At 44.2% G+C, this 17,671-nt stretch overlaps 1 protein-coding gene across 1 annotated transcript in view; it reads right to left on the bottom strand.

The window, feature by feature from the left end:
• The window catches only part of LOC146208537 (NAD(P) transhydrogenase, mitochondrial-like), a 33,355-nt gene that overhangs the window by 11,351 nt on the left and 4,333 nt on the right, over positions 1-17,671 (bottom strand). The window contains exons 4-10 of the mRNA XM_084594543.1: positions 16,551-16,738; positions 13,665-13,820; positions 11,598-11,802; positions 7,999-8,232; positions 6,609-6,698; positions 2,812-3,081; positions 1,096-1,341 (exon numbers count right to left, since the gene is read on the bottom strand). Of these exons, the coding sequence (XP_084450669.1) occupies positions 1,096-1,341; positions 2,812-3,081; positions 6,609-6,698; positions 7,999-8,232; positions 11,598-11,802; positions 13,665-13,820; positions 16,551-16,738 (1,389 nt within the window). The remainder of the gene's footprint in view (positions 1-1,095; positions 1,342-2,811; positions 3,082-6,608; positions 6,699-7,998; positions 8,233-11,597; positions 11,803-13,664; positions 13,821-16,550; positions 16,739-17,671) is intronic.

Below are 17,671 nucleotides of genomic sequence, written 5' to 3'. Positions count from 1 at the left end.
ACTACATAATTCCCTGAAATTAGGCACGACTTCTTCAAGGAGCCAGAGCATCTGGACATATGGGCAAGCAGACTCTCACATTTTTACTAGTGTTATCTGCAAACACTAAGAGGTCCAAACAATTGCTGAACAACCTTCCATGAGAAAACTGTTCTGTGAAAGGTGCTTGCTGCAACAAATTGAAATTAAAAATTAACATCAAGAGGTGTCTCGCAAGCGTCTACCACACACACACACACACACACACACACACACACACACACACACACACACACACACACACACACACACACACACACACAATATGCAGAGGGGTTTGACTTGGCTAAACATAGTACATATAACGTGCGGAAGCACTAGTTTGGTTTAGTTTATCTTAACAGATGGCTGATGTACATGATGATGCTGTCTTCTCGTCTACTGCTGTTCATGTCATTTAAATTGGGGAACACTTAATAAAGAAAGTGGATGTGGAGGTGTGTCCAAGGAGTATTATCAGATTTGGTACTTTATCGATCATCGCCATCCGTCCTATCATTTGCCATGAGTCCCTTGCCAGATAAATGTTTTCATAGTAACCTGTTTTTGGCACCCCTAAATGCTTTCGCTATTTTGCATGGCTTGAAAGTGCGACTGGCAACCTTGTCAAGCATCTGCGATGCGACTGTAAAGCATGGCCAGCATGCCTGAAGAGTCCTGTTCCAGCTGTCCTGCGGTGCTTTAAGCAGTGCCAGAGCTTTCGAGAGCTACGATTATTTGTCTTTCATATAAAAATGCCACGTGCTGCTTTCGCAGTTCCGACATTGTGCAAGGTGCGCCCACCCTTCATCTTATTGCACGTGCATCATGAAGTCAGTGTGACGAAATGGCATTGAAGCTGAAACAGTCTAAACAGCGAATCGACACCACAGCTAGATGGCGCCTCCTCTCGCTGGAAGCCTGATGCTGATAGCACCGAGTAACAATGAGACTAGAAGTGGAAATTTATGCCAGAACTTGATTAATATTTGCATATAATGCGAGGGGGAAAATGGCTCATGTAACTGTAAGTGCTAAAGTCAGGGGTCTAAAGTGTTTTGGTACTGGAATATTCACCTGCGCCCATACATGCGGCCACCTGGGTGGCCAGTTCAGGTGTCAGGTCCATGGCACCCAGGGTTGCCGCAATGCCTCCGGACACCCCTACCATACCCAAGGCATTGCCCAGCCGGCTGGTAGTCTGTGAGGACAGGCCGGCCAGGGCACCCACACAGCACAGTGACGAGCCCAGGTACATCATTTGCTCCAGGTCAGAGTAGCCCTGGGAGAGAGCCGTGCCATACGCACCCAGGAATGCCAGTGCTGGAAAGAGGCAATATGCAAAGATATGCAATGCAGTGAATCGGCAACCTTTTAGTTAGTAACTGAGCCTGCATGAAAATTCAATCATTTCAGATATTTGGTCGAATAACAAAGTATAGTTGATAACCCAATCGCATCCAAAAGTATTAGTAGCAAGTAAATGTTTCAGGAATGCCTTCTTTGCACAATTTTATTTCAATATACCTCCCGTGGGATGTCATCACTGAACATGTTTAGTTAAAGCTCCAACTTCATGGAGACTTGAAGCCCAGATCTGTAACCGTCATGTGTTGGTGCCCACACTACCCACATGCAATAGGACTGGCACAGTAGCATACACCAATCGGAAGGCATGGGGCTCCGTTGATTTTGGCGATGCTAGACTGCCTTGTGAAACACATTAATCAAGCATGATGGTGCAAGCCCAAGGCACATGAATATGGGTGCCCCATTTTCCCCCTTCCCTTTTTAAAAGCTTGACATTGTGTGCTGCTGGACAAGCAGGTGAACCCAGACGCATAATATGACACCCTTAGTTGAAGTCATTGCTTAAAAGCAACAATCACACAACGACGCAGTCCCAATTAAGACCAACAGCCGGAGGTAACATAGTAAGCAGGTCCCAAACACCACAACAGGTTGACTAAGCATGAAGGTTGAGAGCCCCTTTGCCAATGGCCATTTTTGCAAGAGTCGGCACAGCTTCAATGAGTATACTAAGCCTCAATTTACACTTTTTCACGTAACAGTCTTCTGGGGCAAAAACATGTGTGCAGTAGAATCTCAAATGCGAACCTCATCGTGTCGCAAGAAAATTCGTACCATAGGAAATTTTGTGTCATCAAAAACAACTAAAATCTCTAAGCCTACACATGGGAACTGCATTCATGCAGACCGGTTGTGGGCTTGTAACTGATATTTTGGCCGCATGGTGCTACAGCTCGCTACTCGCGGTGTGTATGACCCGACTGGCAGTTGCAGTGTCGAAGATGTGCAGCTTATGTGCTAACACTCAGTGCTCCCCGTGCGTGCAGCGCAACTAGCAATCGCAGTGTCTGTGAAGTGTGTTGCACGCCATAGCTATCTGCTCCTCCCTGTGCGCACATCAGAGCTAGCAATGACGGTCCGTGCGTTTGTATCATGCACAGCAAGAAGTTCAAATTTATATCTATTGTCCTACACCTTAAGTTCAGTAGATGCTATTTTTCCTTGATTGCAGTTCCAGCTTTCTTTACCAGTTTCAGTACATCAAGCCCTCCTCTACTGCTTTTTCTCACATCCTCTCCAATTTTCCTTCATAAGGTGGTGTTTTCAGAGATGTATTTCAGCAGACTGTGCCGAGATATCTGCAAGCCACCGCCGCACTGACATAGAAGAGCGGTCACTGCACCACACAGCAGTGCCACTATGAATTTTCAAGAAGTAGGGTTTAAAAGCCGCACCAGAAGCCCTTTGCGCAGAGATGCTTACCAGGTATGCCATACAAATAGTTGTGCTCCTTGGGGTCAGTGGGTCGACGGAACATGTCCAGCATGCGTTGCGTGACAAGGAAACCGCCAAATATGTTGATGGTCGAGATAAATGCCGCACCGGCAGCCAACGCCTGCGGCACGGTGCCTGGCATAACGCCGCCACCCATGAGCAGTAGACCACCTACTGCCGTGATTCCGGAGACAGCGTTCGTGACTGACATCAGTGGCGAGTGGAGAGCGGGCGTTACGCCCCACACAGTGTGGTAACCTGCATGGAGTGAAAGCACAATCTAAGGCAAGAGACTGCTGTTTTATGCTCCAATTCATCCAATTTAGTGAAGGCAAGGCAGGTGAGAAAAACTGTTACGAGCAGGACCATTACATAAATCAATAGTACATTGTCTCAAGTCAGAGCAGTAGAACAATGTGCTCAGGCTTCAGTACAAAAAGAAAGAAAGAAAAAGAAAAGAAATAAGAGAGAAAAAAGAGAGACAGTGAGAGAGAGAGAGAAAAAAGAGAGAAAGAAAGAGTATGGTAACAAGCAAAGCCAATATGTCTCATCATTCTAATACTGGAATCAGAGCTGCATGTGCACACTGATTAGCATTGGCTCTTACTGTCACAATTCTCCTTGAATTTGCCATCAGTGAAAATGACAGCGAGGTTCACATCTGCAAGCAGTTTTTCTTTGAAGTTAGCTAAAACAAAATGTCACTTCCTACAACTCTAGGAACTACAAAAACATGGCAAGTGGTACTAGGAAAGGAGAACAAAATGCACGAGGCAGAACTGGCACCATTGGTGTCTGGCAACAAAACTAATTGCCAGTATGGTGGAGGAAGACATTAGCAGTTTTATGGACACTAAAGCTGCGACTAAATCTCACCAAGTGCCATGTGCCGGCACCTAATGAGTTCAGAATTCAACACCTGTACTAATGTTGGCACATCGCGGAGGGATGAGAGTTGGGACAATGTCTGGATGTAAAAGCAAACTTGCAGTGGCAGAAACTGCGCTGTGCCTACAGCCCAAAATGAAAACAAAAAGATGTAGATACAAATTAGAAGGCAATGACAAATGCCTAAAGCAAGCGCTCTGTCGGCGCTGCCCTTTGTAATTAAGCTCAGAGACTAGAGCCGAACACCTGTCTTGTAATGGGTGACATGTTATTGTATACACAGTCTGATGGCTTGCATACAATAAAAGGTATTTTTACTCGTCAACCAGGACACTAGTTTTGACAGTGTTGTGGTAAACTTTTATGCACAAATGAGCTACTTGCATTGCAAAGCACCGCCTTTCATGTTTTGTGAAGCCATACGTTTCCCATATATTTTGCTGCTGCCTGTGAACGAATTCAGGTCAAGTGGACTCAATTGCCGCAGATGATTTTCATAAACTGTTATTAATATTCAAGTTTGCGGATGATGCCAGAGAATGTTAGAGCTCACCACCACACATGTGCATTGTGACCACACACGATGAATATCAACTCCGTCGTTGAAAAGGCTCCCTTTAGTTAAAATACAGTCGAACCCGGATATATCGAATTCGAAGGGGATCGCGAAAAAGTTCGATATATCGATAATTCGATATACAGAAATTGGCTTGTGACGGCACTTACGATGCGAAAAAACGATACCGTATTTGCCGCGTAATCAGCCCACTCGCATAATTAACCCTCTCTCCACTTTTGCGCCCGAGAATTTGAAAAAAAAAAATGCTTTAAGGCCAGCTCGCTCACATGCAAGCGATTGAGCGATCTCAGCGACGAGCGGCAGTGACAGAGCGAAAAATTTCCAACTTGTTGGAACTGCGTCCCGCTGGCCGCTGGAGCCACCGCGGCAGCTCAAAACAAGGTTTCTGTGTTGCTGCGGCAGAAAATCGCGAGCGTTTTCGCTTGCATGCGGATGGCGCGCGTCACTCCGTTTCGGTCATCTCATCCACAGCTCATTTCCTGGCAGCGTGCCAAGATGTTGCGCAGCGATAACGTCAGGGCGCGTTTATCTTTTTATAGCTCCTCGGGTGGCGGGGAGCGAACTTGGCAGAGTGCCCGTGATGGATTGATTGTACAAGCCTGGTTCGATTTATCACGGCGCGCGCTTGGGGCGGGCGTCATGATCGCAGCAGCTGACGGCGTGCTTCCGTTGATTCATACATGCAAAGATAAACGGCTCCAGCCAAAAATTAAAAAAAAAAAAAAAAGAAAGCCTACCGCTTCTTAACGTCCACAGCCGCCATATCTTAAAAACAGAGAGCTACCGCTTCTTAACGTCCGCAGGCGCCATAACCACGTCAGCCGCCGCGCGCAGAGGGTTCGCAACACACGCTGGAGAAAGCTTCCCACGTCTGTCTGAAAACAGGCTGAGCTGGCTTGGCGCATGGGTAGCGCGTGCTGAAGGAGATAGCTCGGCAAAAGAATGGGCACACTCACGCACATGGCTTGCAAACGTCATGTGTTGGTGCGCGGAAAACGATAACTGCAGATGCGCGCGCCTTTGGGGAATGGGCGTGCCGCTGTCCAGAACTGTCCCCTCTCATTCCTTCCGCGCGTGGCTTGAAAACATCCCGCGGCAAACGGCCAAGAGTGATGCAATCGTCTTTGGAGAAGGCACACTTTCCAGTGCGTAGTGCGGAGTTCGATATATCGAACTATCGAACGACCGGCGAAATTGAGTTCGATATATGACGCGGCTTTCCTATACTTTTACATGGGATTTTCAAGGAGATATTCCGTGAGTTCGATATAACCAAAATTCTATATATCCGGGTTCGATATATCCGGGTTTGACTGTATTTATTACAAAAAGTTTTCAACAGGGAAGGCATCAGGATAGTGAGGCAGCATTACGAAAAGGGAGGAGTTGAGCTTATGCAGGGGCTATGAAGCCTATCGCTAACAATGCGTAAGGAAAAAACCAACAGGGTACATTTGAACAAGGCCTACTTCAGGAAATTATAAACATACCTGTGTACCTTTTCAAATTATACCTCATAATGCAGTAGTGGCAAGAAAACAAGATGATCTCTGCTATACAACTGTATGTTTCAGAGTGCTTTTGCCGTACGGGTATTGTGGCCGAATTCCATCCCGCAGGGTTTTTGCTGCACGCGTACTGCCAAGGGCGCATTTGAAATTTTGTGCCCTTTTTGGGCTGCAATCTTCTAGAACGTAGAGGAGGTATTAAATATTGTCTTTGCTACCATCTTGCGGAGGGAGAAAAATCTGACCGCGGCCGTCATGCTGTGCTTTGTTTGTGGCGATAAACTGTTGCTCTTTCAGTTTCTCCGCGCGATCGCAACAGATGCGCAAAATTTCACCTCTCTTTTCTGGGACGCTAGCAGAGGCCCGTGAAGACCTTCTAGGACTTGCAAGAATTTTGAAAGTTTTTTTATGCTACTATCTTGCAGAAAAACAACAAAAAAACGTTTATAAATTTTGGTGCTACGCGTGGTTTGCAACTAGCCCTTGTGGTTTCGTTTTCTCTATGCGATCGTAACGGAAACATAAAAGTTGACCTCTATCTTTATTGGGACGCTAGCGGAGGCCGTGAAGGCTGATTTTTATCTTTGTTGGTGCTCCCTCAGCTCATTGACATTTACTAAGTGCCATTGCTCTCCTACTTAGTTTCATTGATGCTATAACTGTAATACTCTTCTTACATAATTTTCACCTGTTTTTCTGGACTTTTGGAGCACTACCTACTACACTTGTAGCCTATTTTGGGCCAAAGTTAACAGACCCAACATAAAACAAAATGAGAAATGTATGCATGTCTCTAGTGAGTGACTTACCGACAATTCCTGACAAGCCAAATATGGTGGTCATAGTAGTGAAGGCAGGATTTGGCGAGACAACTCCAAGGCCAACGATGGTTCCAAGGCCTGTCAGCAGCAGAGAAATCACCCGATTAATTAACCTGCTTCGTTAACACTGTTCCCATACACAGTTTTGTTTTACATTTTGAACTGAAGAACCACGCACACTGTACAGCAGACAATGGCGATATTGTCATCGGCACGTCGCGGGCGAACATGCTGGTTTAGACGAAATCCAGGTGCGAAACCGAACCTGCTACTGCGGATCCGCTGAACCACCTTGTTTTGAGGGTGCTTTATCGCATAGTCCTTCTGGTCCGTGCGATGAAGCATCCTCAAAATGCGGCGGGGCTGCCTGTGATAAGGCACCAGCATCGCACTGTGAAAAGGACCATGAAAGCAGTAAATATTCTGAACCACTTCTTCGATGTTCCTGACAGCGTGCACAAGTTTCAAACTAATGCACAGCGTGCATTAGTTTAAAAAACTCACTAACAAACGTTCCGAGCCAAGTATGCTTCATTAATACAATTTTCGGATAATACATTTTCATTTTCAGTTCCTACGAGAATCAACAAAATTCCATTCCACTACAGCCTGACTCTTCCCTGACAAGGGAGTGGACATATCACCAAAGCCACGATGGTTGACAAGGTAGGTCACTTAGGCAGATTGAGTATGCATGAAGCAGAACTTCATTTCCGATACAGATACTGTATTTGCACGTATAGAACGAGAGTTCATTTCATCACACTGTCACTTTAAAAACACACCTCATATTTTATTCGGTTTTCTCTAATGGAGGTTCCTTTCTCTCATTACACTCGTGAAAATATGGCAAATAAATCACATTCCCACTGTTCTTTTGATCTTATTATTGTCCACAACAAAAAGGAGAATGTGACTGCTAACATACAATTTCGTGAAAAAACGTTACAGATAATGGTATTCATGAGGCATATACTTGTGAGCGTCACATTTTCTTCAGCATGCTGCATCAATATTTTACTGTCAATGTAAAGAAATGTTATTGCTTGTTTCAGGATCATTTATTGTGCTGTGGCAATTTCCTTTTAGGAGACCTTCGACCAATCATTGTTCAGCACCTGCCAGCTACCACCTGTCAGAGGCATGCTCCCGATTTTTCGAGGCTGCAAGGCTTCAAACGGTCAATGACACTGTCGGCAGCGAGAAACTTTTATTTTCAGCACGAGGTACTAACACTATCGCGTTAAAAGTACTGATGTCCCGATTTTTCTGTGCAATCGCAGAAAACTATAAGCACACTGAACATCTACTCTCAGTCAGCTGCAGAACAAAATACTCAGATGAAACAAGAAAGAACAGCTTTAGATATAAAGCTAACCTGCAGTGTAGACGAGTGACTTCTTGAGTGTCTCCTTGAAATAGTCTGGGACCTGGGCTTCTTGTTTTGCGGCAACAGATGGTTTGGCTTCAGTCGCGACTGGCTTCAGAGGAGGTGGGGGTGCAGCTGAAACCTTTGGTGGAGGCGGCGGCCACAGAAGTTTTCCCTCTTGGAGCACTATGGAACCCCTCACCACTTCGTCGTTGAGGTCGATGTAGAAGTGGTCTTTCGTGCCTGCGTGTTGCAACAACAAAAGAGTGAAGAAGTGCATAAAAACTAGTGGCCCAAGTATATCATCACCATAATTTGCTGAATTGTTACTTTCCTTTAGCTGTGGATAGCCTATTCACAATCTTCCTAATGACACCTGCCCACGTGACTAACCTGCTGCTGTATTCGCATTCCCCTGAAATCCATTCCATAGCCCTAAAAGAGCATGATCTATACCTTGCCTTCACATTGCATACTGCACCCCAATCAACTCCACTCTCTCTGTCTCTGTAGTATCATTTTCCTTTCCTTACCTTGCCGAACTGTCCTCAACTTAATCTCAAGCCCTTGCACCAGCCTTCTCAAGATTCTGCACAACAGGCAACTGCTACAAGATAACACTATAATGCCCTACATTTAAGTACAAGCATATCTCGCATTATATTATCAAAGTATCAGGATGGTTCCCCTAATCGATTTGACTTTCAGGTGCCCTGTTTGCTCACATTCAAGGGTGAAGCTGAAGGAGGAGGAAGAGGAAAGAAGTTTATTTAACGCCCTATTAAGCATCGATAATGTCCTGGGCCAGGGTCACCAAGGCCAACTAGTCTTTCAGCTGGTTACAGGCTAACCAAGCCTGCTACGATGGGGAGGAAGGTCTGGAAAGTGAGGTGACTGAATTGCAACAGGGCAGGAAAACATGCAGTGTTTTAAATTTGCATAGTGTTAAGAACAATTCAGGCATGTGAGGGAATGTCTGATTCAGTATAGAAAGGATCGCGCAGGAGTAAGGAGTGTATTTAAATGTATGCGTCTAAGTATGCGTACATATTTGCGTGGTAGTGAGGAATATATCAGGAATAGGAAGTGTACAAAGAGCTTCCCTAATGTTACAGTGAAGAATGATCTCTTTTTTTTTTTTTTTTGTAGTGAAGAGTAGCGTCCCACGTGGGCAGGGAATCCCAGGTGCCCGGTGTTGAAGTTTTTGGGCGAGGCGATGCACTACCTCATCGCCTGGGATCCAGCGTGACCAGGAAGCCACCTCAGTGTGAATGTTGGGACATAGTTTGGTGAGAGCTCTGTGCAGATCATCCTGCAGTTCTTCAGCAATGCGACCCGTATGAATGGCGTATATCCTGTATTGAATCAGTGTACATATATGGTATATCCTGAAGGGTTAGGGGGTGCTTGTGCGAGATCTTGAATACTGGCGACTATTAGCAGGGTCTTGAGAGTCACTGTAGGAGGAGGATCTATGCAAAGACAGAGGGTATGCGTCACTACCTCGCTGCAGCTCTCAATTGAGTAAGCAGCCGTCTCGACGTTCGTTCGCAATGCATCTGTGTAGATGATTGTGGAATCAGTAGAATGAACATGACTGGAAACGCGAGTGGATCATCTGCTTGGGGTAGTATTGGATGCAACAATTTTTGGAGTGGGCTTACTCTGAGGCCATCGAAATGCAGCTGCCGGCGAAACAAAGTAATGTTCGTGTGCTGTGTCATGTCAGTGCACGTTAAAGACACCTAGGTGGTCGAAATTACTCCCGAGCCCTCCACTACAGCACCTCTTTCCACTTTGCCTCCCACTTTCCTCCCTTCCCTTATGAGCCGTTCAGGTGACCACAGAACAAGTGTGACAGATACTGCCCTTTCCCTTCCTGTGAACCATTCATTATTCTTATTCTTACTCTGAGGTTATCTGTGAGCAAGGAAGGAGGGATAATGATAGGGAGGTCGATAGGTTTGAGTGCAAGTTGCTGAGGTATTCAATGTCCTTGGTTGGTGCTAGAAAAACGTGCCATTTGCCAATCTCGATGCTGCTGTATGAGGTCTCCCAAGGGTGAGAACAGCCCCGTAGAGTATAAGTGCTCAGTACAGTGAAACCTCACTTGAACGAACTTTAAGGGACCTTAGGAAAAAGTTTGTTAAAGTGAAAGTTTGCTGAACTGAATTAAGTGCGTGGAAACTTGTTTACATTAGCTCCAAGAAACATTCGGTGTTCAAATCATATCTCAACCCAATTTCAATTTGTCCCTGCGCTCATTTGCAACTGATGAATGCAATCACCTTTTACAGTACTTTTGAAATTAGGACTGCACAGGTCTTAAACTCAGTCACTGTGTACATGTTTCCCTGACCCTTGTTCGCACAAATTTCTGGTGAGCAGCAAAGGCCTTCATTTCTTCTAAGCAGATCATTACTTACGCAGATCACGGTTAACCAACATGCATACGTGCGCCATTTTTGGTGCTAAGAGGCTTAGTATGGCTGAAGCTCTGGCTATGGCTGGCTATGACTGTGGAGCCAATTACACGTGCAAAGCTAGCTATGGATACCGCTGGCTACAAGCTTGTTTAGATAATTAGTTCAGTTTAAAGCTAAATAACGGCCAGTATGCATCACGCGGTAATAAAAAGTGGTTCTCATTCTACCAATATTCAACAAAAAGTGTGGGTTGTGCTTGCTGAAGTGCTCAGTATGACGTGGGGGACGCAGGATGATGCTGCGGATAATGTTCGTAGAACTGAACTGAGGAATACTAGAATTCATTGAAATGAAGGGCGTCTGCATAGCGTTCAATGGAGCTTCGGCGAGGAAATTTAATAAAGCTTGTACAACTGAATACTTCGTTTAAGTGACGGTCGTTCAAGTGGTGTCCTACTGTATACGCAAGTACAGAGACGTTAAGGGCAGCCTTGTACAATGTACGAAGCATAACCTCAGCCTGTCCTTAGTGACAGGTTCGAGTAAGGTATGGAACTGTATAGAGAATTTAGCTGAGTGCTAACACGTGGACAAGCTGCCTGACTTGACCCTCGTATAGCCTGGCGTGCTTGTTGACAATGTGGCGAATGCGTAAGCTGATTGCAAACCTTAACGGTTGCAGAAACATGAATATGAAGTCCAAGGATCCGCAGGACAATGCGCGAGAGAAGGGGTGACCTGCCATTGTGAAACTGATAAGATGGTTATGTTAGCGTTGATAGCGAGTTTTTGCAATCAGCAGCCATTCAGATTTTTCAGGTGCCCTACTTTGTCAAGATAATCGACACCTTGCTGTAGTGCCTCCTATACTGCTCCAGGAGACCCAGAAGTGTACCGCACCGAATAGTAAGCTCAAATGTTATGGGTTGTAATACGAAATGCAAAAAGTGTAGCTGTATAAATACTTTTTCATTCAATTCACAGTGACTAGTAACATGTTATAATCAGACATATATATAAAATAAACTGCCTTTTGCTTTGCCTTCAGACATCAGCATTGCCTTTCATGTGTAGTATCACTGCACCAACCACGTTTTGCAACATGGCTTGATTTGAAAGGTCAACGCATACTCATTGACTACATACTTTGATTACAAAGCAAAGCTAGGAAAGAGAGCTCACCAATGGACAGAAGAAACTTGGATATGTTGTTGGCATACAGAGTAGAGGACTGCGTCGGCATACGACTTGGAAGGTCTGTGTAGCCAATGTGCACGACCCCTTTGTGCACGTGCAGTTCCCCGGGCTTGGTGGTTTCGACATTGCCGCCACTTTCTGCCGCCAGATCCACAATGACTGATCCAGGTTTCATGGTTTCCACCATTTCCTAGAGGATGCGTTTACCTTAGTTATCGGGAAGAAACACCACATACGGCAGCCACTATCAAACAAGAGCTCATAGACCCTTAGGGCATTGTGAAGAAATTCCTGAGGATATTTGAAAGGTCTTGAAACTCCCTTAAATTTACTGACTGGAAGAAAGATTGAACGGAATTGCACGTTTCTATTCAAGTAAGCGATTCCAGCATAAGGTTTAGGTAGGGGTGTGCGCATCTTTGAAATTTAAAATAGGTATGTTCAATATTTGATTCGTATTGGAAAAAATGATACTGGAAATTTCCGAATAGTATTCAAAAATTACCGAATTCACCACTGTTTCCCCTACACTGCGCGCTTCACCGCAATGCTCGGCCGCGTACCCTGTGCAGTGAAGCATCCCCAAAACGCGACGTGGCCATTTTATAAGAGGGCATTCCCAACAGTATGCGCAAAGCGAAACATTCGACGAAACCGGGAGAAAAAAAGTTCTCACTTCAGTTTTCTCTCAAATGCAGACAACTGTCATATAGGTGTTCATCAGATAAAACTACTGTGATCAAACAGTCTTTGGTAGATCTTTCAGGCACATCCGGTAATTCGATCTTTCGGTTAATTCAGACATTAACAAGAATGCTGTATTCAGCAGCGAAATGGCAGCTCCACCAGGTGTTTGCTATTTTTTTAATTTTCCATTTTTTCCACTGATCACATATTCGATTCAATATTCGAAAGCCTCTTTTCTTTTTCTTTTTCAATATTCGCATTCAGTTCGTATTCAAAAATTTCAATATTTGCGCACCCCTAGTTTTTAGCTCTGTCCCGCCGCTATTTTTAACGTCCCTTTAGTGAGTTACTGCTGCTACATGGAAGAACCATGCATTGCAGCTGTTCCTTAGCTATATGATGGTCGATGCGACCTCGAATTGGATAGCATCACGCTTGTTGCTGTCACATGGAGATTTAACCATCTGCCATCTTCTTCCCACGGCAAAGTACTTCCTTCCCGAATGCATAGATGCTCTGTCTGAGCTATGAACTTCAATACAGCCAGTGCCTATGTAGCCGCACATGGATATTGTCTGACTTCGCGCATCGCGTGTTATTTTCCAGGCAGGGTAGATAGTGGATTCACTTCGTATTGCTTCACATCTTCTTTGCGGTAGAAAGCTCTTTCGACAAGGATATATGAACCCCACTGATTTTTGCGATGAGGGCTTGATGCATGCTGCAATATTGTTGCTGACTTTTCATGTCCATCTCTAACTAGTACAATGGAAGCGGGCAGCAAAACCAATTTCTGACTGTACATAGAGGAGGAATTTTCAATGAGGTAACAGTGTTGCGAAAACTACAACTGGAAATTTCGGCACTAGTTTTTCTTCTGCTGTGCAAGAGAAAAAATTTAAGAAAATGCTTTCCCCTAATTTTTCAAAATTGTTTCATGAACAAATATTTATTGTGCAGAAAAAACAGCAGTTTTAACAAAGCATATCCTTTGGAGCAAAAAAGTTTTTTATACTTCTACAGCACCTACATCTTCCTTCTTGAAAAAGCAGCTCTGAACGCTGCCTCCATCGCGTGCTCACACCTTGAGGACAGTGCTCTCATTTATGCAGAGATTACTTAAGTAAGCGATGGGGATCTCACTTGCGCCATGAAATAGGTGTTTTCTGCTACAGGGCGCAGCAAAGATGGTTTTGACAGTGCTGATGGGCTAGTAAATATACCAAGCAACACAGCACAACTTGCGAAGATCCGCGTGCAAGGCCATACAGACAGCCAGTGGTGTTGGTAAATCCACAGCAACTGTTGGAAACACTAACTGCAGCTTCCTGCAATGTTTCTCCAAAGATGAAACCTTGCACCTACCTTAGTGATCAGCACGGGTGCTTTTTTCCCCGGGATAAGTGCTGTGGTGATTATGATGTCGACATCTTTGCACTGTTCAGCAAACAATGCCATCTCGGCTTCAATGAATTCCTTGGACATCTCCTTCGCATAACCTCCAACACCTTCACCAGACTCCTGCGTGAAAAGTAAACAAAAAAACAAAAGTATTTCACAGCACCCTTGCCCCTCTCTGCAAACAAGCTCAAGATATGACGGCAAGGTTTGACTTGTAATTAAAATTTCTTCAAACCTGGCATCAAAACTGTCTAGGAAATGTTCCCACTGCTTGGAAACTTTGAACTGTCAGCAGCGATTCTTCTTCATGTACAGTAAAACCTCGCTATATGTTAAAAGAAAACAAAAAGTCATAAACACCTATGACCCAGGAAAACATAATCCAAACTGTCTGATTTAAAAAGAAAAGAATGTACTTACTGAAGGAGGTACAAACACATTTATTGACTCTTCGACATCATAAAAATGTAGACTAGCATTCCTTGGCATAAGTATGAACAGCTACTATTTTTTAAGTTCTCATAGAATTCAACCAACATTTGCACTGTCCTTAGCGCAGGAAAGATTTTGCAACACATCTAGCATGTTGGTGGTATTGATGAGCCGGGACCGCTTTCTTATTTTCAGATTCTTCCCCCTCTTAATCTATTGCACTCTGAAAAAGCCATCGTGACAGTTGCCCATGGCCACATCCTTGTTCCTCCCATTGGGTTCTTCAGAGCCAACCCACTCTTATGCAAGTACAGTAGAATACCACTTGAACGAACGTCACTTAAACGAAGTATTCAGTTGTACGAACTTTATTAAATCCCCCCACCGAAGCCCCATTAAACGGTATGCAAACACCCTTCATTTTAACGAAAATCAGTTATTGCTCATTTCAGTTCTATGAACATTTTACGCGACGTCATTCTAGGTCCCCCGCGTCATATTGATCACTTCAACAAGCGCAACTCTCACTTTTTGTGGCATATTTTTACGATGAGAACCATGTTTTATTACCACGCGAAGAAAAGTGGCCGTCATTTAACTTTAAACTGAATTGGCTTGTAGCCAGCCGAATCCATAGCTGACTTTGCACGCTTAATTGGCTCCACAGTCGATGTCAGCCATAGTGAAAGCATCAGCCCTACTATATAGGCTTTTAACTTTAAGAAAGGTGTACACATGCATGCTGGTTAACCATGATCTGCTGAAGCATTCATCTGCTTGGAGAAAATGAAGGCCTTTGCTGCCCAGCAGATCGTTTTGCCAGATAAACTTCACCGGAGATAGCACACAATGATTGAGTTCAAGAGCACTGCAGGCCTAAGTAAGTAAGACATGCACTCATTTCAATTCAGCGAACTTTTATTTTAACAAACTTTTTCCTGAGGTCCCTTGAAGTTCGTTCAAGTGAAGTTTTGTTGTAGTAGTACTCAAATGCTTTACTTTCCTGCCCCCAAGGCACCACGAAGAAGCAATTGCGCTCTTCTTGTGGCATATCTCTGGGATAATGGCCATCTCATATACTGGCTCGTGGTCTTTCTTAAATGCTTCACCCCTTTGCATCAACGTAATGCAGAAAAGCCCCCATGTAGGGTCAGCGATACTGCACTCTTCACATCACGCATGGCTACATTTGGCCTGCTTGTATGTTATCAAAGGCGCAGTTGGTCGCTAAGCGTATTACATGGCCACAGTTTGTCGAAATTTAGAATACATTAGCCTAGAAATCATACCATTCAGGAACATATTAACTGGAAGGAAAATACTGCAACTCTCAGGAAGAATTTTACTGCCCGTAATTTTAGGTGGTGTATGGACTGGGAGCATACTGAGGTTATACTGTACATAGCCCACGCAGAAGTACGACTAGAAAATGCGTCAAACCTGTTTTTCCAAAATCTGCAAAAAAAAGAAAAAAAAAAAGAAAATGTAGTTTGTACTCTTCATTACCACAGGACATTCTCCTCAGTACAGTGATCACTACAGCTGTGCAAATAGGGAAACCAAGCTAAAGTTTTGCCATGAAATGACAGCACTGCGCCCCTCCCCTAGCAGTTGAGTTCGGTAGTGCTAACTGGGAGAACGGAAAGGCAAAGGCGGTAATAACTTTCCAAATATGAACTAGGTTTGTGTCCATGCATGCACTAGCAGGACGGCTCTGCAGATTTCAGCCCACGCAGTTTGTAGACCCCGGCAAAACTGTGCAAAAGCGGTGCCCTACTGAAGAACAGCAAAGATGCAGCGTGGCGGTGGTTTTAGGTTTACACCTCGAGACTTTGAAAATAAAGCAATGGCAATGTTGTAATGTAGGGCTCTGGATTAACAGATAATTTACAAGATTCCATACGGTGAATACACTAACTACACAAACTGCAGCTGTTAGGCATCTGTGACCAGAGAAGCACAGAAATGGTAGGAACAGCACAGCATCACCATATTGGTCATACCAGCTGCACGGTTCTGCTAAGACCCCAATTTCAAGTCGCTGGCATTCATTGACACGCATCAATATTGTGAAAAATAAGTTTTAGTATTTCACTCAAGCTAAAATGCAGCGAGATTTAGAATCGAAAGGCTAGTGCCAAAGCCACTGAAACACAGGGGAAAGGTGAAAGAAAAAAAAGTTAAAAAACGAACACCAGTTTGTCACCAGCGCATGTACACTGTGGCCGCAAGCAGAGCGACAGAGTAAAGCACATAAACTATGAATACAAAAACCAAAAAATTCAACGAGCATATTCCTCAAGTGCAGCACTGTTCTACCACTCACAGCAATGGCATGCCTGTCTTGTACAAGCTTCATGAAAAAACCTCCAAACTGCACAAACAAATGACACAATGCCTACTATAGCAGCGCCTTGCCTTCATATTGATGGTGAGGAACTCAGCCCCAAAGGACTCCACTTGTTCCCGGACAGCCTCACGGGTGTCAAAGGCCCGCACAATGGCTCCCATGTTTTTGCAGCAGCCAACAGCGGCCAAGCCTGCCACACCACCACCAATGACGAGAACTTTGGCGGGAGGAACTTTGCCCGCTGCAGTGATTTGACCTGCAATGCAATAGTTTTTTCGCTCTTAGCATGTTACTGTGCAACTTTGAGTGTTATTAAGCGACATTCTTCCATAAAGTAATAGCAAACACATCCAGGCTCAACTATATGTAATTTTTTTTTTTTTTTTTTTTTTATGGCAGCATATGTTATTGCCACACTTGATCTTATTTGAAAGTTTACCAGTGCCTATGTGATGCACTGAACGACGAATGGAAACTTGAAGCAGATGACTGGTTTAAGCAAGATAGCTTGCAATCATCCGGACCATGCATAATAATGATGTGACCATAAAGTGACAACAATTATGGTTAAGGCAAAAGCAATGCCATTTTGACTCGAAAAAAGCTTTTCTTGCTTTTATCTGATCTATTCATAACACCACCTATTCTTGAGTGGGCTTGAGAAATTAGTGAATGATGATGAGTGAAACTTTACTGAAACAGTACACACTGAGATGCAGTAAGTCAGTTCTTGTACTGAACAGTGTAACAATTACCCATGCATGCATTAATGAAAGGTTGTGTGCGTGAAGATAGCTACAGCATAGATATTAAAGACATGTTAAAGAAATGAAAACCTTGAGCCCACAAAGGACTTACTGCCGCCCCCCCCAACTCCCCTCCAGAAAAAATAACAGTTTCCCACAAAGGAAGACCACCAATACTTACACACAGTGAGCTGGAAAGAACAAAAAGAGACAATTATATGTTTCTGGCAATATAAAGGAGAAAATGAAAATGGTTAAGAAGTGTAGGCACCATACATGTTACTCGGCTGCATACAATATAGTTTCCACTTCGTTTCTGAACTGCTACTAAAACCGACATGCATAGGCATATAGTACCACGACAACAGTCATGGCTGGTTTTACGGCATCATCCTTAGTGGCAAAGGTTCGACTATCAGGGCACAAAATGCAAACTTGTTCAT

The sequence above is a fragment of the Amblyomma maculatum genome, chromosome 1, assembly GCF_055883805.1.
Source record: "Amblyomma maculatum isolate TAMU_Amacu chromosome 1, ASM5588380v1, whole genome shotgun sequence".
Lineage (NCBI taxonomy): Eukaryota > Metazoa > Arthropoda > Arachnida > Ixodida > Ixodidae > Amblyomma > Amblyomma maculatum.
Note: the sequence above shows the minus strand (reverse complement) of the source record. Positions and strands in the feature narration are given on the sequence as shown.